The sequence below is a fragment of the Suncus etruscus genome, chromosome 9 (assembly GCF_024139225.1).
Source record: "Suncus etruscus isolate mSunEtr1 chromosome 9, mSunEtr1.pri.cur, whole genome shotgun sequence".
Lineage (NCBI taxonomy): Eukaryota > Metazoa > Chordata > Mammalia > Eulipotyphla > Soricidae > Suncus > Suncus etruscus.
In genome coordinates this window covers 6,594,343-6,615,907 of record NC_064856.1, presented here as the reverse complement: position 1 = coordinate 6,615,907, position 21,565 = coordinate 6,594,343, and the positions used below count along the sequence as shown (strand labels likewise).

The 21,565-nt window shown below is 47.2% G+C and overlaps 2 protein-coding genes across 2 annotated transcripts in view; both read right to left on the bottom strand.

Moving 5' to 3' along the window:
* TMEM230 (transmembrane protein 230) overlaps positions 1 to 21,565 on the bottom strand; it is a 768,807-nt gene that overhangs the window by 509,780 nt on the left and 237,462 nt on the right. The gene's annotated exons all lie outside the window — the stretch shown is intronic.
* The window catches only part of SLC23A2 (solute carrier family 23 member 2), a 126,253-nt gene that overhangs the window by 6,227 nt on the left and 98,461 nt on the right, over positions 1 to 21,565 (bottom strand). Inside the window, exons 9-14 of the mRNA XM_049779196.1 lie at positions 16,802 to 16,922; positions 15,476 to 15,632; positions 11,205 to 11,352; positions 10,715 to 10,820; positions 5,189 to 5,318; positions 4,231 to 4,368 (exon numbers count right to left, since the gene is read on the bottom strand). Coding sequence (XP_049635153.1) covers positions 4,231 to 4,368; positions 5,189 to 5,318; positions 10,715 to 10,820; positions 11,205 to 11,352; positions 15,476 to 15,632; positions 16,802 to 16,922 — 800 coding nt within the window. The remainder of the gene's footprint in view (positions 1 to 4,230; positions 4,369 to 5,188; positions 5,319 to 10,714; positions 10,821 to 11,204; positions 11,353 to 15,475; positions 15,633 to 16,801; positions 16,923 to 21,565) is intronic.

The window sequence follows — 21,565 nt, the reverse complement described above, 5'->3', positions numbered from 1 at the left end:
TGGGCAAGGCATTTATTTGTCTTGCTTGTGACCTAGGTTCAACCCCAGTATCCCATATGGTCCCCTGAGCCTGCCAGGAGTACTTCTTGAGTGCAGAGCCAGGAGTAACTCCCCAACATCTCTGGGTATGATTCCAAACAAACAAACAAACAAAGAAACAAACAAAAAAGATGATCCTCATTGTATACATTTTCTGCATTTGTGAATTTGCCTATACACTAAATTTATTTATAAAGCCCAAATTTATGCTTTATGGTCATTCACTGAAGTTACTGGGGAGGTGGGGAATCAAGCATATCTGAAACACAGGCCTCCATGTAAGGGCAAACAAGGGGACAGGCACTCAACTCCTTTTGAGGGGTCTATTTATGCACAAGTTTTTGGGGGGAGGAACATAGGGGGCTTTTATGTAAAAGTACCAAGGAAGGGAAGGAAGAGGAAGATAGAGAGTAATCAGTAGCACACTTAAGAAAGCACAAAGGGGGTTGGAGAGATACATGGAGGTAGGGCTTAATACATGGAGGTAGGGCTTTGCCTTGCATGCAGAAGGATGGTGGTTCGAATCCCAGCATTCCATATGGTCCTCCAGCCTGCCAGTAGCTATTTCTGAGTGTAGAGTGTAACACCTGAGTGCTGACGGTGTGAGCCAAAAAACAAAAAACAAAAAAGAATAAGAAAGAAAGCAAGAAAGCACAGAGGCTTTCCAAAGGTGGAGAGAGCCTAGAATGCAAACTAGCATGAAACAGAAAAGGCCACATCTCTAGAGAGGAGATGCAGAAATATGTGCTCAGGAACCATGTAACCCAGCAACACATGTGTGCTACATCACTTTTCTGTCTTTGCAAATTTGGGGGCTTCTCTGGCGGTGATTGGCTATTGAACATGCCGATATTGGGATGCAGTTTCACAAACTACACAAACTACAGCGCCAGGGTGGACACATGAAAATAACCTCTGGGTGCTGTGCTAAAATGCTGCTGAGCAGCGGTTCACCTTTGCCCACCTGTGGAACAGCCCAGAATGGCAGCTGAGAAACAGTGAGCCAGTGTTCCTAAGAGCAAGATGATCATTTTCTGAAGAAAATAGCACAGTAAGATGATCTTGCTTAAGACACTGAGGTATTGGTGCTACTTCCCCTGGGAGCAATGACCCAGTATTTTCAGGCTCACAAAGCATTTAGAGAACAGGACTGTCATGAAAGAGAACTGGCCATACACGGATGTTCGTAACAATATTCGGTCACAGTCACAAGGGGAAGCATCACTAATAAATTGAGAAACAATGGTGTTTCTGAACAGTAGACGCATTTTTTTGCTTTGTTTTGGGGTCACACCCAACAGTGCTCAGGGGTTACTCCTGGCTCTCTGCTTATAAGTCGCTCCCGGCAGGGTCAGGTGACCATATGGAATGCCGGGATTGGAACCAGAGTCTGTCCTGTGTTGGCTGCGTGCACACGCCTTACAGATATGCTATGGCTCTGGCCCCAAATGTAATGTGCATTTGTTACCCCTCCCCAATGACATATGCTAATCTCACCTGGATGGTGAGACCCACCCACAGCTGGTAGGGGTCTGTGGTTAGTAATTAAGGGGTTGCCTAGGGGGAGGAGAACAGATCTGAGACAGGATGGATGCAGAGCAGCAGGAAGAAGACTGCTTAGCTAGAAGCCATGTGAAAAAAAGCACATGGCGACTAGGACCTTGTAATAAAGCTGGGTTTCTCCTGAAACTTCAACTGACTGCCTGTGGATCATTTCTTTGCCGTCACCCTATACCTACAGACAAACCGGCTGAAGGGGCTGCAAGCTCCAGAGAAAGGCCTCACCATTATCTACTACACTAGGACTACATAATTAATAATTAATACAACATGCACTTAATATTACTTAGCAATATGCTAAGTAAAAGTCACATCTTATATCAAACACCTCAAATAAATAAAGCCATAAAATCCAGCACATGGATGGCCTTAAAGAAAGGGGCCGAAGAGATAGCATGGAGGTAGGGCATTAAATGCCTAGCATGCAGAAGGACGGTGGTTCGAATTCAGGCATCCCATATGGTCCCCGAGCCTGCCAGGAGCGATTTCTGAGCATGGGGACAGGAGTAACCTAACCTCTGAATGCTGCCGGTATGATCTCCCCCACCCCCCAAAAAAAGGCTAGAAGAAAAAGGATGGTAGAATTAACTGCTTCATGAGATTGATATTTTATTTTGAGGTGATAAGGCTATTTTGGAAACCAGAGGTTTCCAGTTTGAGGTGATAGTTATGCAACACTAAAAATTTATTAAAATGGCACTGTACTGTCATTTCATATACCTATCTATATAGGTATATGGGTAAATGATTTTTTGGGGGGAAATAGGGGCCAGGGATCAAACTCAGAGCCTCAAATACAAGGCAATTTCTGTACTCCAAAGTCCTTTTGTTTTATGAACATTAATTCTGCACTATGAATTTTACCCTGAAGATATATACAAATTTCTCAATTCTGTATAAAATGTCAGTCAAAAAGTTATTTCTTTTTTTTTTTTTTTGGTTTTTGGGCCACACCCAGTGACGCTCAGGGGTTACTCCTGGCTATGCGCTCAGAAGTCGCTCCTGGCTTGGGGGACCATATGGGACGCCGGGGGATCGAACCGTGGTCCGTCCTAGGCTAGCGCAGGCAAGGCAGGCACCTTACCTCTAGCGCCACCACCCGGCCCCCCCCAAAAAAGTTATTTCTTAAGATGGTTCCCCTTTCTTTTTTTTTTCTGGGGACGGGGGGGGGGGGGGATCACACCCAGCGGTGCTCAAGAGGTTACTCCTGGCTCTACGCTCAGAAATTGCTCCTGGCAAGCTCGGGGGACCATATGGGATGCCGGGATTCGAACCAACGTCCTTCTACATGCAAGGCAGATGCTCTGCCTCCATGCTATCTCTTCGGCCCGGGACAAAAATTCTTGACAAATACACATCTCATTCTTAAATTATGGTGAAAAACTTAAGTGGTAAATAATTGTATTCATTTCTTCAGTATATAGAACACCCACTTAATATATAAATTCAAGGTTTGTTTTAGGAAACAAAACTTTAGCCTTTGAGTGCCAATGTATGTCTGTTGGATTTCCTTTGCTTTTGTTTTACACCTATTAGGGAAGGGTGTTGGGCCACACACGGGTTTCTCCTGGCTCTTTACTCAGAAACTGTTCCTGGCAGGCTTGGGGGACCTAATGGGATGCTGAGGACTGAACTTGGGTTGGCAATGTGCAAACATCCTACCTCCATGCTATCTTTCCAGCCCCTCCCGTTTCTTTTTCATAGCAACAGGATGTTGAAATAAAAAAGATGTTAAAGGGGCTGGAGTGATTGCACAGTGGTAGGACATTTGCCTTGCATACGGCCAATCCCAGACTGACCTGGGTTCGATACCCATCATCCCATATGGTCCCCCAAGCCTGCCAGGAGTGATTTCTAAGCACAGAACCAGGAGTAACTCCTGAGCACCTTTGGGTGTGACTCAAAAACCAAACAAACAAACAAAGATTTAAAAAGTTTATACTGAGGGGCTGGAGTGATAGCACAGCAGGTAGGGGGCTTGCCGTGGACCCGACTAACCCAGGTTCAATTCCCTGGCATTCCCTATGGCCCACAAACCTGCCAAGAGTGATTCCTGAGTACCTCTGGGTGTGGCCCAAAATTAAAACTAATAAGTACATACTATATGTAAAGCAGCTATCTGCCTAGCTGATAAACATTTCTCTGCAGCTGTAGTTGAAGAAATTATATGTTTTAATACACTTAGAGAAATCAAATAATTTGGGGGGGGGTATCACACAATGTTCAGATTACTCCTGGCTCTGCACTGTGCTTGGGGGGGGACCATGTGAAATGCTGGGGGTTGAACCTGAGTTAGCTATATGCAAGGTAAACCCCTTATCTGCTGCACTGTTTCTCTCCAGCCCAAGTTCAAAGAATTTTTACACAGAGGTATTCTCCCAAAGGACAGGACATCATGAAAAGAGAGAAATGACTAAGGTCTCGGTAGGCCTATTCTGTTCTTGTGCCCTCCTGTGCTGAGAGTACAAAGGGCTTCCAGATAAACAGAGACAAGATGAAATTCAAACGAAATACATCTACGAACATTTCTCAAGAACTCTTGAAATCAAATCCTATCTGGCAAGGCTGAGCTGCTAGTGAACTGATAGCTGAGCTTTCCACTCCCCCAAGGCTCAGGCTGAGTTTTCCTACCTGTGACAAGGGGGTTCTGTCGGAGGTAACTTGGAAGGACGAGTCCAAAGAAGATGGAGAAGCCAAGCACAAAGAGGTTCCGGGAGGAATTTAAATCGATGAACTGCAGGTTTGAGAGACCAACAGCCGTAATCATGCCTGGAGAGAAAAATGCCACAAAGAGCTCACACACAGCCTAGGGCAGAGACAGATTCCCTTCATCCCATCCTGCTGTACTGTAGAAACTGCTAGAATCCAGCCTGGGCAGGGGTTGGAACACTTCTCCTGGTTGTCTCAGATCCAAATACACATTATAATAGAACAACAACAAACAAAAAAGCCCAACCAAAAACTAAGCACATGGCTTTAAACCTGTCAAACTACAGGCAAATATCAAGGTTAAACTGTGAGGAAGCATAGACAAGTATCTGGTCCCTGTAGACAACAACTGGTTGCTGCCAAAAGCAAACCAAGTCCCATCATAAAATGACCAGTTTTTTTTTGTTTTTTTTTTTTGGTTTTTGGGTCACACCCGGCAGTGCTCAGGGGTTACTCCTGGCTGTCTGCTCAGAAATAGCTCCTGGCAGGCACGGGGGACCATATGGGACACCGGGATTCGAACCAACCACCTTTAGTCCTGGATCGGCTGCTTGCAAGGCAAACGCCGCTGTGCTATCTCTCCGGGCCCAAATGACCAGTTTTTAACAAGAGCCCATTCGGAGGGAGAAGATCTGAGTTATGTTAATCAGAAACCCCAGTAAATTTGGTTTTTTTTTTAATTCAATCACTCTAAATTCTGCTTTTAACATACATTCAATGTAAAGGGTGGGGTAGCTTTCTATGCTTTTGAAACTGTATCTTTTGTGTTTTAAGCAGAATTTTGTTGTGACGTCCATGGTGAGAGGAAGCCAGCATTGGAAAAAGGGAAGGAAGCAAACAAGCCCATGGGGAGGCCACAGTCAAGGAAATGGAATTTTACCGAAGAGGGTGCAGAAGAGGGCGCCGAGCACGGGGTCTGGGAGGGAGGCGAAGAGGGCGCTGAACTTGCCGATCATGCCCAAGGCCAGCATGAAGGCGGCCCCGTACTGGATCACTCGGCGACTGCCCACCTGCAGAGAAGCAGAGAAGTTCACCCTGAGGTCCTCCTGCATCACCGATGTCCACTCAGGGAGTCACTCTTATCCACCCAACAACAAATGTGACAAAATACGAATTAGTGCCGCTTTTGGACCACATTCAGTGGTGCTCAGGAACCACTCCTAGATCAGAGGACCAGACCATATGGGGTGCTGGGGACTGAACACAGGTTGGCCATAGGCTCAGGACCTTCCCCACTATACTTATCACTTGACCCCAGATGAATGGTTTTCTACCACTGGCTCTTGAGACTATTGCCTACCTATGAATATAAGAAGGTTGGAGACTACTTATCTAGATTGCTCCTGAGGGGAAGGGGTCCACACCTCCAGCATTTCAGGGCTACTCTTTAGTCTGTGCTTAGTCTGTGTCACAATCAAGTGGTTATCAGGGGAACATGCAGGGTAAGGGACCAAATCAGGGTTCTGAGCCATCTCATCTCTCCAGCCCCAGATAACTCAGCAGGGATTGATCTCAACACACAATTACTATAAAGATCCCAGAATTTTCACCACTTTTACCCCCGAATCAACCCTCAACCCCCATCACCACCCTTGCAGCCTTGGGTCAAACCTACTGGCCTGGTTGCTACTCAGGATGGTTATTTCCAGATCTGTCTGCCTGGAACCTGGACCTCATTTTCCTATCCCCCTGTCCTAGCAAGTTCACAGAACATCTTCAAGAACAACACCCACTTGCAGTCCTCTCTACTACCTTCATGGATCCCAAAGTTTGCCTTCCTTGCACAGAGCTTCTACAGCCACATGCAGAGTTAACTTCCTTCTATCTGGCCTCCATCATTATCCATTAAACCTGATCTCTGCCTTCTATAAATTTCCATTCAGCCTAGTGTCACCAACTACCGGAAAGAGGAACTAACAATGGACTCCAGAATCCTGCACTGTGGCTCTAACTTGGTGCTGCTTCTTTAGAAGAAAATACCCCCAGTGATGTAAAAAACAAAGTGCAAGATATCTTCGCCGTTATTTTGGCTGGGTATTTGTGAATCCAAGAACAGTCCCCAGAATGAGAAATTACTTCCCATCCCCTTGTCCCCTTTCGGGGGAAGACCTTGGTAATATTTATCCGCAGCAAATAATAATCCACACAGACAAGAACGATAGGGTTTAAAAGATCGGGCAAGGAGAGCCAGAGAATCCTCCTGCAGCCAGCAGCTTTTTCACAGAAGGACCCCTCACTCCTGTCCCTCAAGCTATTTATTGCCAACTCCACAGCGCCCCACCTGGAAGGGTTAGGTGGGGCAAAAGTCACAGAACAATCCTAAGGAAACACTTTTAAATACAATTCCAAGAATCATCTTATGGAAACTTTTTCATATGCTACAACAAAGGAGGGGATGATGGGCACTCAGACAGCAGGTTTGTCCTTGGGGCTTTAGCTAAGGGTTGGCTAAAAAGACAGGAAGCAAAGTTCGGTCCTTCCTTGGCAAAAGTCACATATCACATGCACAGCAGGCTGGGCGCTACCTCCTGGGACATGGTGGCAGAGAACATTTCCAGTCCTGCATCACAGACTCTGGGAAGGAGCTCTCAGGTCACAAGGCCAGAGTGGATTGGGGTATTCACAGTATATGGTGGGCCAAGATCCCACATACACCCCTAGCTTTGCCACTGGAAAACCAAGCAGCCTCCACCCAACACCCACCATCTTCTGGGCAGATAAATGATCCAGTTCCTCTACCCAAGCTCCAGAAGGAAAAAATGGTGCCAGACTAGTCCCAATACAGGAAAACTCTAGGGCCTTCTCTGCACTGGAAAAATATGCCTGGACAGAGAACCAGCTCTGCAAAGATCAGCAGGGTTAATCAGTCCTATAGACTTACACTGGGAAAGGTCTGGGCTAAGGCCTGAATCGTCATTTTATGCATGAAAGTTTAAATTTGCTGTAGATGCTTTAAAAAAAAGAAACAAAAAAAATAAGCAAACAATAAATCCCAACAAACCCTGAACAAACATTGTCTGCTCCCTAAGAATTATCGGGTGCCAAGTACTTGCTTGTGCCCCAAATACCAGAGACACAGCCTCGTATTCCGCCTCTCTGATTAGTCCAAGAAAAGGAGTCTCTGCTTCCCCTTGGCCTCTCTGCCTGCCTTCCTCCTGACATGGCCCCAGAACTGTGGCTGTCTTCAGGGCTTCAGCAATAGCACAGGTACCCTTCATCTAGATACCACTAGACACACCAGTCTAGCTGTTTCGGGGGCTGGAGAGATAGCACAGAAAGTAGGGTGCTTGCCTTGTACACAGCTGACCTGGGTTTTGTGCCTGGCATCTCATATGATTTGATTCCCTGGGCAATGAGTATTTTCTAACTGCAGAGCCAGGAGTAAGCCCTGAGCACTGCAGAATAGCCCCAAAACCCAATCCCTCCCCCCTCCTCGCCCCCAATAAAAGAAGAGGCTATTTCTGATTCTGCTATTCTGAGAATCACACTTAGGACTAAGTTGCCCAGGAACATTCAATTCTTGGTCCTGCTGCCTTGTAAGTGCTCATTACAGACATGGGCACATCTGGACTTCCCAGAAAGGGATGGGAGGGGGGTGCAGATTTGTGTGAATCGGGCTGGGGGCAGAGCTGGAATCCAAGTCCAGAACAGCTACCCCACCCAAAGCCACAACCCTCCCTCCCCCCGCTCTTTAGCCCCTAGGAACTTGAGAACACTTTTCTTGTTCTGGTTTGAGGGTCATACCCAACAGTACATGGCTCTTTACCCAGGGGTCATTCCAGTGGTTAAGGTAAATGCCACTGTACTTCTCTATGGCCCCAGAACATGGGACAGGTCAACATCCTTGATTGGTCTACCAGTCTAACATGCCCATATAGATGCATGGATAACAGACAATGCTGAGAGTTGCCTGGGTTGGGCTCAAACTCTGAAGGGTCACAGCAGAGATCTCCTTTGCAGACTCTGGAAGCCAGATCCATAGTACAACCACAGCTGCCAACAGCACTCCCTACTATGACAAATCTTTTCTCAGTCTGCTAGTCTCTGGCAGCCAGGGATGAAGTTGAGGCCCTTGTAACTTGGCAGTGTGAGAGACTGACATTTTTCATTGAATTCATTTAAATGGACCCCAGCGGCTACAGACTATTCATGGGCTAGATAATTGCCAGGTTTCAGACCTGGGATCTACTCAGAAAAGTGACTTGCCCCAAATTCAAACTCTCTGGCTGGAGGAGCTCAGGTTTCTTTCTCCAGAACTTTTCCATGAGCCCCAAGGCTCAGATCAGAAAACATCTCTGCTGGGTGTGTGTGGGGTGTGGTGTTGTCATTCCTCTCTCAAGACAGCTTCTGCCCGTGGCTCCACAGAGCCCCCTGGAGTCAGAGACTGGAGAGACCAGCCCCGGGGCCTGTAGAGAGGGCCCCGTCCAGGGTTCATGTCTTTGCCAGGAAGTGGGTTTTAGGGGGATTTGTAGTGGGGGGATCAGTTCATTAAAACCAAACCAAAACAAAAAAACAACCTGCTGACAAGGAGCCTTTTCAGAAGAAGCCAGCATATTCCAGCTATTAAATCAAGAGACTTAATCCCCAAGCCACCTGAGTTGTGCTACGGAAGAGGATCAGCAAGCCACTCCCCACAATGACTCCAACACTCTAGGATACCTCTGCAGGGGTGCAGGAAGGGGAAGCCCCCGCCTGTCAAACCACCAGCTCATCCTCTGGGGCCTCACTTCAGTGTTATTTTGGAGAACAGCCTGTCTGCTGAGAGCGTTAATAGGACAGAAAACTGGCATGAGTCAGAAGGCTGAAGTTCTCCACAAGAGCACCCCAGAGCTTGAAGGACTTGCCTGAAGAAAGTACTCCTCCACCCCCAAAGGCACAAGAACAGAGTCCCCCCTTCCTTAACCTTCTACCCCCACCCCATCCTCACTTCTGTGAAGGCTCAGCCAACAGCTTCTGACCCCTGGAAAAACCAGCTAAGAATTCAGCCTCAAACTGGCCTTGCCCCCCTTCCTTCCGGGGGATTTGCAGTCAGGATTAGCCAACCTTAGTGTCTGGTTTCTTTTTATCTGATTATACAAACTCTCAGGGCGCTGAGGTTAGTATGAAAGGAGGATTTGGGTTTTTTACAGGGGTCAAAGGCTCCATGGAAGCCTTTAGAAGACTCGGACTCACCCCACTTTTTCAAGACCCAGGGTTCAGGAGAGGGAAACACGTGCAGCAGACAGGGGCCTGTACCTAGGTAGCTGTTTCCACTGCTCTTCCAGCTCCAGGCCCCTGCAGCACTCACATCTCCATGGATGAGCAAGTTAGAGTCTGCAATGGGCCTAGAGGGCAGAGTGCTGGGGATGGAGCTGAGGCCACTGGGGTTGATGTTGGAAGCTAGTGATAAAGCCCAAGTCAAGGAATAGGCCCTGTGGATTCTAGTGTGGGGTGGGGCGTGAAGGTGCAGCCTCTAGGCTTTGCTCCCCTCACAGAGACTAGACTGACCTCCTACCCTGCAGGGTCTCACCAGAAAGAGAAGGGGGTTCTGCCGCCTAGGTTGGGGGATAGCCCACTCATTTCTCTGATGGAAGACCCGGGCCTGGCACCTCCTAAGTATCTTCATTCACCTTTGGAGTCTCACAAATGCCGGTATGGATCCTTACCGGTGACAAAATATGGGTCTTTCCCCAGGGCATTCCTCTTGGTCTCTGGCAACACACGGGCCTATTTGGGCTCTAAATTGGCACCCCACCTCACCCTGATGCCCCTTGCCCAGGTCACTTCATGCACCCGATACCCTTTCCTCTTTGCTCAAGGTCACGTCTCCAAATCTACAGAACACATAAAGGACTGATGAGACTCAAAAAGGAGGGTGGCTGATGAGACTCAAAAAGGAGGGTGGAGACATCTCCCGGGCCTTTCATAAAGGCACTGTTGAGAACAGGGATAAGAGACAGAGAGAAGGACCAGAGAGATAGCATGGAGGTAAGGCGTTTGCCTTTCATGCAGAAGGACGGTGGTTCGAATCCTGGCATCCCATATGGTCCCCTGAGCCTGCCAGGAGCGATTTCTGTATGTAGAGCCTGGAGGAACCCCTGAGTGCTGCCAGAGGTGACCCAAAAACCAAAACCAAAACCTAACCAAACAAAAAAGAGACAGAGAGAAAATAGTATCTCAATCAAAGTCTACCTCTAAATTCACAGTGGGACCAGATAAGGGCCCAAGAGGTAGGACAGCTGGCAGGTTGCTTGCCTTGCATGTGCCTGAAGCCGGGTTTGATCTCCAGCATTCCATATGGTTCCCTGAGCACGACTAGGAGAGATCCCTGAGCCAGAGCTCAAGGGGTCCGACAAATCAGGGAAATGACCAATGCTGAAGCCACCCCCGACTCCACTCCCAATTTTAGTTAGAAAAGTGTGCATACCTTAGTAATTCCCAAAACACCAATGTTGGGACTGGAGGAAGTGGAGCCGTTGCCAGTACCAAATACGCCATCCAGAACACAAGAGAGACCCTCCACGAAGATCCCCCTAGAATGTGAAGGAGCAGGACAAGAGAAGTTACTCCATGAAGAAAATGGTTCTGAAACACGCCTGGTGCTTATGGCCAAGGACAGAACTCCCAGACCTGCAGCCTAAGCTTCCTAAGAGGTGAGACACATGGGCTCAGGCCTTACTCCAGACCTGTCAGGACCTTCTCCCTTTTCTGTTTGGTAGCCATGATGGCACACCACACATTAGACCCCCATCTATCCAAATCATTCCCATGAGCCACCCCATCCCCCAAAGTTGGTGCCTATCTGCCTGGATAAATTTAAGACCTCTTGGTTGGGGACTATCAAGGAAGACCATGGAATGGGTTCCTAGCCTAGAAGCTGAGCAGTGGGGTGCGTGCAGACAAACAGGACTGCATACCTGTTGATGGCGTGGATGGGAGGTGGCGGGGCACAGGAGAGACGGGCACATGCGTAGTAGTCCCCAATGGACTCGATGATACTGGCCACCACTGCACTCAGCATGCCGATGACACCGGCCGCAGACACCGTGGGCAGTCCCCACTGAACTACGGAAGGGGAAACATGCGTGAGATTCCCCCCACTCCTTAGGGATGGCTTCAACTGCTCTCACGCTACCCTATGACACTGCATGCCAACAATAGGCTTCAAGACACAGTGGCATCTTCATCATTTGTGTCTGAAAACCTTTCACTGTTTGATCTAAATCTTCATGACCACTGCCCTTCTCTCCTCCTCACCCCAAGATTCCAGTTCAGTGAAGAGACCAATATAGGGCCTCAGTCCACCACTAAAGAAGTTACAGATAGGACAGCAGGAAAGGGCTCCCCTTGCAGACAGCTGATTTCATCCAATCCATAGGTGTTAGCCCTGATTACAGCCAGGTGTGGGCAAAATAAACAAAAACCCAGTCCCAAAAATTAGGTCTCAGTGGGGCTGGAGAGATAGCATGGAGGCAAGGCATTTGCCTTGCATGCCGAAGGATGGTGGTTTGAATTCCAGCATCCCATATGGTCCCCTGAGACTGCCAGGAGCAATTTTGAGTGCAGAGCCAGGAGTAACCCCTGAGCATTGCTGGTGTGATCCAAAACAAACAAAAAAAAGCGGCAAAAACAACAAACAAACAAATAAATAAATGGGCCGGAGAGATAGCATGGAGGTAAGGCGTTTGCCTTGCATGCCGAAGGACGGTGGTTTGAATCCCGGCATCCCATATGGTCCTCTGAGCAAGCCTGCCGGGAGTGATTTCTGAGCATAGAGCCAGGAGTAATCCCTGAGCATTGCCGGGTGGAACCCCCAAAAAAAACAAAACAAAACAAAAAAATTAAGTCTCGGAAAGAAGAGAGATAGAGTTGTTTACACACTAGGCCACTCAGTAAGCCAGCAGACCTCATAGGATCCACTCCCACATTGAAGCTCATGGGCAACTGTCTTAATATCAGCTATAATGGCTGGGAAGCCCAGGTCTGGACCAGATGGCCAGGACAGGAACTGGTTCGGGGCAACGCCTTAGCACAAAGAATAAATTGCCTGACCAGAGGAGTCTCCTCTGCTTCTTTTCTGTTTCAAGACCATTTCTTGGTGACTGCTAAATTGCTATTTAACCCAGTCTGCTGAGAAATCTGTATGGGAAGAATTTTAGCTCTGCTGTGCAGAAAACACAACACAGCAAAACATGATACAAAATAATTGCACTCTCTCTAGTGCAGATGCAGAGGAAAGTCACTGGCTAAATTTAAACCTCAATAGAAGAGTAGGAGGTGGAGACTCGGGGAGAGGGTGGAAGGTGTCAGGGAACCCTATTATAGGAAATGAAGTTTCCTGGGAGCAAGCTTCAGCTTATCTTGACTTAGCTCATCACTATTCTTTTCTTTCAGATATTAAATGCGTAGACAAAGAAGACCTGGTCTGTTGGTGCAAGAATCCATGTTAGAGCAGAGGAATGAGTCACAGCTTAGATAAGGCAATCCAACTGGGGCACTATGGGCCCAGAGCAAGAAAACAGGCAGAAATGCAGAGAATGGAGAGGACAGGGAGGTAGGGAAGGACTGAGTTGGGCCTATGTGGCCCAGGGCTGGCAGGCCTCTTAAGAAGAGTAAAAGAGGGGCTGGAGAGATAGCATGAAGCAGGGCATTTGCCTTGCATGCAGAAGGACGGTGGTTCGAATCCCGGCATCCCATATGGTTCTCCGAGCCTGCCAGGAGCGATTTCTGAGCATAGAGCCAGGAGTAACCCCTGAGCGCTGCTGGGTGTGACCCAAAAACCAAAAGAAGAAGGAGGAGGAGGAGGAGGAGGAAGAGGAAGAGGAAGAAGAAGAAGAAGAGGAGGAGGAGGAGTAAAAGAGCCATCAAGAAGGTGAGGAATGGACTGAAAAGTTAGTATAGCACGTAGGGTACATGCCTTGCACATGGCTGACCGGGTTTGATCCCTAGGACCCCATAGGGTTCCCCAAGCCTGTGTGCACCCCTCCCCAAAAGATGAAAGGAAAGGGACATCATCTCCAAAGACACCTCTGAGTGACTAACAGACTGGGCCTGACATGGGTGAGGGAGATCTCACCACAGGGCCAGGAGGTCAGTAGCAAGGGTTCACACCAGCCCTTCTGTCCCTGGCAGCTGTGGAGCACATTATTCTCACATGGGAACTTCATCAGGAACCATGTTTTCTGAATAACCTTTTCTGCTGTCACCATGTGATGGAGTCATTTTAGCAGCTTAATTTTGGGGGGAAGAGATGCTTATTTTAGCTAGCCACTAACTGGTTTTCAGAAAGGCCTGTTATTTTCTCTGTCTCTTTATTCTCACTGTGCTTTCCTTTTCTTTCCCCTTTTGTTTGGAGTCCCTTTTGTTTTTATCTTTAAAATCTGATATTCTCTTGATTTTGACACTTTTAATGTGTAAGCATATTAGTTTTCAATCTCCTCCCTCATGTGTCTGTGTAGATATATAAATAAACAAATAAATAGATTTGGGGGGGATGCTGATTGGTTTAAAACCAGTTAGCTTCCCCGCTTTCAGTTTTTGAATTTTCGTTTGTTTTGTTTTGTTTTGGGGCCACACCTGTTGATGCTCAGGGGTTACTCCTGGCTATGTGCTCAGAAATCTCTCCTGGTTTGGGGGAACCATATGGAACACCGGTGGATCGAACCATCGTCCGTCCTAGGGTAGTGCTTGCAAGGCAGATGCCTTACCTCTAGCGCCACTGGTCTGGCCCCCAGTTTTTGAATTTTTAAAAAGAAAGTTGGGGGGGTGGTTTAAGAGACAGGGAAGTACCTGGCAGTATTTGTTTGTTTGTTTTGGGGTGGGGGGGTACTTTATCTGCCTTTGGGCTTTTTCACCATGCCCCGTGAAAATGGGCCTACTGGGTTAGGAGAGACTAAAACACTCCAGCAAAGCTATGGCTCTAGTTCTAGTAAAATCTCTAAATGTTGGGGCCGGGAAGGTGGCGCTAGAGGTAAGGTGTCTGCCTTACAAGCGCTAGCCAAGGAACGGACCTCGGTTTGATCCCCCGGCGTCCCATATGGTCCCCCCAAGCCAGGGGCGATTTCTGAGCACATAGCCAGGAGTAACCCCTGAGCATCAAACGGGTGTGGCCCAAAAACCAAAAAAAAAAAAATCTCTAAATGCTAGGGACAGCGTTTACACTAAAACCAAGTGGCAACAGCTTCCAGCTTCCACTGGTTACTTCTGGAAACGGGGTCTGGAAAATGTTACACGTGAACCCAAATGACACCTCCATTCCTCCAGTGCAACTTGCCAAGTGCTACTCACATTTGGGTTATAACTTCAGATCCACCTTCCACTTATTGTTATCAGTTTTACTGACAAGTGTGGTCATCAATCCCTCCCCCACATAAGATTCCAGTTACCATTACAAGGTTATAGCAACTCTAAGTTCCATCATGCTTCCATTAAAATCTATTAATCTGGGCATCTGGGTGGGTACTGCAGAATATATACTCTGTCTGAACCTGTCTGAACAGCTGCCCTCAAATCCTGTCCACCTGGCCTTAAACTTGGCAAGAAATCTCTTGACCAGGAAATCATCTCATTGGAACCAACCAAACAAACAAACAAACACAAAAACCTCAAAAATCCAGGGCCAAGGGGCTGGAGCGGTGGTGCAAGTGGTAGGGTGTTTGCCTTGCACGCGCTAACCTAGGATGGATTGAGCCCCTAACCTAGGATGGATTGAGCCCCGCAGCATCCCATATGGTCTCCCGAGCCAGTAGCGATTTGTGAGCACAGAGCCAGGATCGTCACTGGGTGTGGCCCAAAATGCAAAACAAAACAAAACAAGAAAACAGGGCCCAAGCAATTGTATAAAGGATAGGGCATTTACTGTGCACATGGCCCACCCAGGTTAGATCCCTTGCATCCCATATGGCCCCCAGAGCACTGCCAGAAAGTGGTTAACCCTCGAGTATGGCCAGGTGTAGCCCCAAGACAAAAACAACACAAACCCTAACAGCTTTGTTCAAGAAGGGAGCAGATGAACCTTCGGGTGCTAATAAGACCTTTGTGCAGACAGGGTTTTCTCCTTTCACTGTCGAATCCTCTAGCGATCAGAACAGGAAGCCCTTTAGAAAACTTTCTAGAAGGCTCTCCATACTGCAGAGCCTTTGCCCACCTTCAGCTGCTCCTAAGCTCTTTGGGCCCTCAGAATACTTACACGGGTAGGGGACCTTAAACCACGGGGCCACCAGCAGCACCCCCTGCCGGGCATCTGTGCGAGCGTAGAAGCCGTACTTGCTGCTGTCAGGTGGGAATACGTCGGTCACCGTAAAGATAAAGCAGAGTAGCCAGGACACAAGAATGGCCAGGATGATCTGGAGGGGTCAGAGGGAAAGTCTTAGCATGTCAGGAAAACAGAAATGAGGGCAAACGGTTGGCAGACGTATATGCCTCCTTGCCACCCCACAATTTGCAAAGGGCTGGAGGCCATGGCCATCAACCCCTCACCAGGTAAACACCACCTGCAGAGACTCTGTCTGTGGTCAGGAGCCCAGCAGAGCCACGTCCATCCACCTCTCCCATCCATGGGTTGGCAGCCGTCTTGCCCACCAGTCCGTGGCTCAAACAGTTACAACTGAGACCATAGACCTGGGGTTTTGGGCCCCAATATAAGAAACCTACACCCAGTTTAATGAAAGGTTTGGTTGCTATGACAGGCCAAATTCCTGTTCTTCACTACTATCAGGGGAAGCCTTACTCCATGTCTCTTTGACCAAATCTCAGTCTCCTGCTACATTAGTGTCCTCTACCACCTCATCACATGGAAAGCTGCCTGCTCCCTCCTTCCCAGTCACAAGAATTGACCTTTCCCATACTTGTATAAGTTCTGTGCAAGTATGGCCTAAACTTTGGGCCTGGCACTTGGCTTTTGGTGGTGACACTGCAAGACGGGCACCACTGCTAAAATGATTCTATTTTTTCCATGTTCTTCCAAATGTACGTCTTTGCTTCTTCTTTTTACTGGGCTATTGTGCATCTCCACCTGTGGACTGGTGGTAGCATGGCATTGTTACCTTACTCTTAAGTCTGTCTGGTAAAAGGAAAAATGGTCCAGGTTCTTAAAGAGGCATGTCAAGGCACCTGAGTCCTCTTGCTGTCATTGACTAAGAACTGGAACTTTGGAACACATTTAAAAATCAAGTCTAGGGGCCAGAGCAATGGCACAGTGGTAGAGCACTTGCCTAGCATGCAGCTCACCCAGGACAGACTACGGTTCGATCCCTGGCATCCCATATAGTCCCACACGCCAGGAGCAATTTCCGAGCGCATAGTCAGGTACAGTAACCCATGGGTGTGGCCCAAAATCAAAAATATTTTAAAAATTAAAAAAAAATGTCAAGTCCATGATCATTTGTAGTAGGGTCACAACTATCCAGGTCCTCACAGAGACACTCTACCCCACCCACAGCTAGGAGAACCTGAATGAAATCCCATTTATCACTTACGGCAATATTGTTAGGTCGGAGATAAAGTAATTACTCACAGGGAACATTTTGAAGAGCTGTAACTTGTAGGCAGTCCATCCTTTCTTGGATTTGTAAATTGGGAGGGGGAACTTGACATTTCTGGCATATTGAGAAAACAGTAATACTAGGAAAATTGTCCTGAGGAGAAAGTAAATAAAGTGGGTTAAAAGTTGCGTTTGGGGGCCGGGCGGTGGCGCTGGAGGTAAGGTGCCTGCCTTACCTGCGCTAGCCTAGGAGACGGACCGCGGTTCGATCCCCCGGCGTCCCATATGGTCCCCCAAGCCAGGAGCGACTTCTGAGCGCATAGCCAGGAGTAACCCCTGAGCGTCACCGGGTGTGGCCCAAAAACCAAAAAAAAAAAAAAAAAAAAAAAAAAAAAAAAGTTGCGTTTGGGGCCAGGAAGGTGGCGCTAGAGGTAAGGTGTCTGCCTTGCAAGCACTAGCGTAGGACGGACAGTGGTTTGATCCCCCGGCATCCCATATGGTCCCCCCCCTCCCAAGCCAGGGGCAATTTCTGAGTGCATAGCCAGGAGTAACCCCCCTGAGCGTCAAACGGGTGTGGCCCAAAAACAAAAAAAAAAAACAAACAAAAAAAAAGTTGCGTTTGACAGGCCCGAAGAGATAGCACAGCAGCATTTGCCTTGCAAGCAGCCGATCCAGGACCAAAGGTGGTTGGTTCGAATCCTGGTGTCCCATATGGTCCCCCATGCCTGCCAGGAGCTATTTTTGGGCAGACAGCCAGGAGTAACCCTAAGCAATGCCGGGTGTGGCCCAAAAACAAACAAAAAGAAAAGTTGCATTTGACATTTTATTTTATTTTGGGGCCACATTTGGCAGCACTCAGGGGCTACTCCTGCTCTTTTCTGCACACAGAAATTATTCCTGGCTGTCTTGGGAGACCATATGGGATGTTTGGGATTGAACTCAGGTTGGCCACATGCAAGACAAAATGCCTTACCAGCTGTGCTATCATTCTGGCCCCATCATATGGACGTTTTAAAAGCAATACTCGACTCTTCAATGGTAATACTGGTAAATATGGTAAAGACCCCAATTCAGGCACATGCAAGCAGGGGTCCTCTTAATGGTCGTCCATCTTTCATAATGTGATAAACTGTGGGTATGTCCTTCTTGGAGGAACAATAGATGTGTTCTCAGCATTTCCTTTGCACTGACATGAGTGTGTAGCATGAACAATTTGGTTGGATGTTCCAGGACGGAATAAGAAACCACAAGAAATCCCTATGCTGTGGGAAAGATTCAAACTAAGCTTGGGGAAGGCGCAGAACCCAGCAGGTGAAGAGATCCCCTAGGCTTAGTCTCAAAGCTAAGATTCGAAATCAACCGAGAGGTCCAACAACAGATGAGTGGGTCATGAAAATGGGGTATACACAATGGAGTAGAACAAAGCTTTAAAGAATAATAAAATTGTGTGATTTGCTGCAACATGGATAGAACCGGAAGATATATTAAATGAAGTAAGCCAGATGAAAAAGGATTAAAAAATAAACAAAACAGAAGAAGGAGGATAAACATCAGAAGATGTCACTTATCTGGTATTTAGAATAACTGGATGAGGAAATGCAATGGTTTGATTTGTTCTTATTTTTTTGGTTTCTGGGCCATACACAGCAGTGCTCAAGGCTCTGCATTCAGGAATTATGCCTAGCAGTGCTCACAGGACCATACAGGATATTGAGGATAAAACCTGTGTCTGTTAAGTGCCAAATAAGCACCCTATCTACTGAAGTATCTTCTCCAGCATCATGGGAATGCAATGGTTTAAATGGGGATTGTCTAGATCATCCTTGGCCACAGAGTATAGGGAGGAGAAGAAGAAAATAGACTGGAGGGGAGAGGGGGAAAGACAGATGAAAAGAAAAAAGGGGCAAGAGCAAGGGGATTCAGGTACATAATTGATTTAAAGAATGATAAAGCTAATATCCAAACCACAGAGTCAACACCAAAATCACGAGACCCAAACTTTAACAGCCAAACTTAAAAAAGGTGCCTGTGAACAAGGCAGGCTGAGTGATGGGGGATTGGGTGGGGGGCACCCACAAATACTGGTGGAGAGAAACTGCCACTGGTGGTGGGATCCATGCTAGAACATCTGAAACTCAACTATGAGTAGTTCTATAAATCACAGTAAAAGAATTCAAGAAAAGAAAAATACCTGAAGCTGTGTGTAAATAGGGAGGGAAGAGACGAAGTGCTCACAGCATGGGCTCAGGTGGCAATTCTGACAGTTCCCTTATTTTTCCTTTCTCTCTGAGCACAAACAACTAAACTTTTTTAATTTCAAGTACTTGATTTACATACTGTTCACAATAGGGCTCTGTGTACATAATACTCTAACCCCAGAGATTCCATTGCATATCTACCTCTCTTCACTGCTGTCTCTTGCTATGGCCAGCTCAGTTCTATATAGCTAGCTCTTGGGCTCTGTAGCCATACACCCTTTGTTTCCCTTTATTAAGTCTCTTTATATTCCACATATGAGAGATCATTTAGTATTTATCCCTTTCCTTCTGGCTGACTACTCAGCGTGATTCCCTCTAGTTCCATCTACAGAGCCACAACACCTAGCAATTCCACTTCCTAGCATCTTCTCCCAAAAAGTGACGGCAACATCCAGACACCGCCATGTTAGCTCACAAAAGAGATGCAAGTTAAGCTGAAAACTCATGGTACACCAATTTCGCCGATGAAAACTCTGGGTGCTCTCAGGATGGTGGCAAGCTAAGTTCTGGCCCTGCTGAAGCCTCAGCAGATGCACCCACACTCCACAACTGCCTGGATGCCAATGGCCCAACTTCTCCACTGATCTCTGCAGTGATACCTAATTGACAAAAACTACAGGTGTGCTGTTTTGGGGGCTGACAATTCTGGAATCTTCTCAGAGTAAGGATGGGCAGCTACAGCATGTCAGCTCATCATCCCTGCTCCACACATTCTGGAATTTCTAGAGCATGTAGTTGCATTTGCTAGCAGTCACGACACCTTCCATTTTTCATACTGACACCAGGGAAGGAACGCACCAAATGGGATACGAAAGACATATAGAAACCACCTAAGCTCAACAAACAAAACTAGTAACACAGAATGCAACAAACAGCTTAGTAAACCTTCAGACAATGACTTAGTGACTTAAAATGTTACCTTTCACAAATTTTCTTTCAGTGAAGTTTTTATCAATACTTCTTTTAGCATTAGTTAGAGCAAGCAATATGAAGTCAATGATTTTGTGCCAACCAAGGAGATTGGCTTGAGGTAGGTGGGAAACTGTGGAAGGAAAGTTACATAGGAGGTAGGTAGGATTGATATTAGAAAACTGAATGCCAGAAACTAGTGTATTATGAGCAACTTTGTAAACCACAGTGTGGGGCTAGACAGATAGTAGAGCAGGTAAGCACTTGCCTTGCACACAGCCAACCCAGGTTCTGTCTCTTGGCATCCTTTATGGTTACCCCAAGCACCACCAGACACAATCACTGAGTACAGAGCCAGAAGTGACCCCTGAGCACTGCCAGGTGTGGCCCAAGAACAAACTAATGAAAGGGTGAAAAGGAAAAACAAAAATAAAACAAAATCACTTGCAACCAATCCTTTGTTCTCTGTGGTATTATTCATGATCACCCAAATCTGGATGATCAAAGATGGCTTTGAAAGAGCCAGGGCAGCCAAGGCCAGGGATATGGCTCAGCAGCAGAAAGCTTGGTCTTGTACATGTGCAGCCTGGTTTGCTACCTGGCACCAACAAAACAAACAAAAGGCAAAACTTCCATATGCAAGACAACCACCTTCAGCAGACTTCAATATGAGTAAGAGCTTAAGTGTCACCTAGGGCCTGAAGAGGGAGTTGAAAGTGGGCTGGCTCGATTGGGCTTGTGGCTCCCTGACAACATTGGTCATCAGGGTTAGAATATATTGCTGGTTCATGGACCACTCTCCTGACTCTGAGTCAGCAATGGCCAAGGCCTCCCCTCACTCCATCTCACTCCTCCAGCAGGACCCTACATGTCTGTCCCCTCATGAAATAAACAGGCCAGTAATGACATGTCTTGTCACCCTCACACTTTCCTCACCAGTCTGAGCTGGCAGTAACATGGGTTGGGGTTCTTAGTCAGAATAACGACTACTAGCTCCTGGGTGCCAGGGCAGTGGCTATGAAAGCAGATCATCAGTTCTACCAATGGTCCAATGCCATCTTACTATCACTCTGCTGAGGTGGAATGCAGCTGATCGAAGCCAGCCTATGTGTGCCCCTACCCCAAAGCTTCTCTGGGGATTTTACTTTACTTCCAGGCCAGCATCAGCTCTAGGACTGAGAAGAGACATAGAGTCCAAAGATTGCAATCCACCACTGTGGTGGGGTAAAGCTGAACCCAAACTATAACCTGCCAATGAGGCATATCAAACCTAAAGTGCGTTTTTGGGGAGCGGAGCGGGGGCATTCTCCAGACACACTTGGCAGTGTTCAGGGCTTACTCTTGTGGTGCTATTCAGGGGACAATATGCTATGCCAAAAACTGAGCTCGCCTTGGCTACATGCAAGGCAAGTGCCCTTCCCACTGTGTTAGCTCTCCAGCCCCTGCTCTGGTATATGTTTTATACTGTATAAAAAAAGTAGATACTACATTAAGAAATTTTTTTGATATGCCTTATGCTGGCTCTATCATTACTTTCGTTGACTCCTCATCTCATAGTCACTAGGACATTCAATTTTCTTTTTTTTTTTTTTTTTTTTTTTATTTTTGTTTTTGGGCCACACCCTTTTGG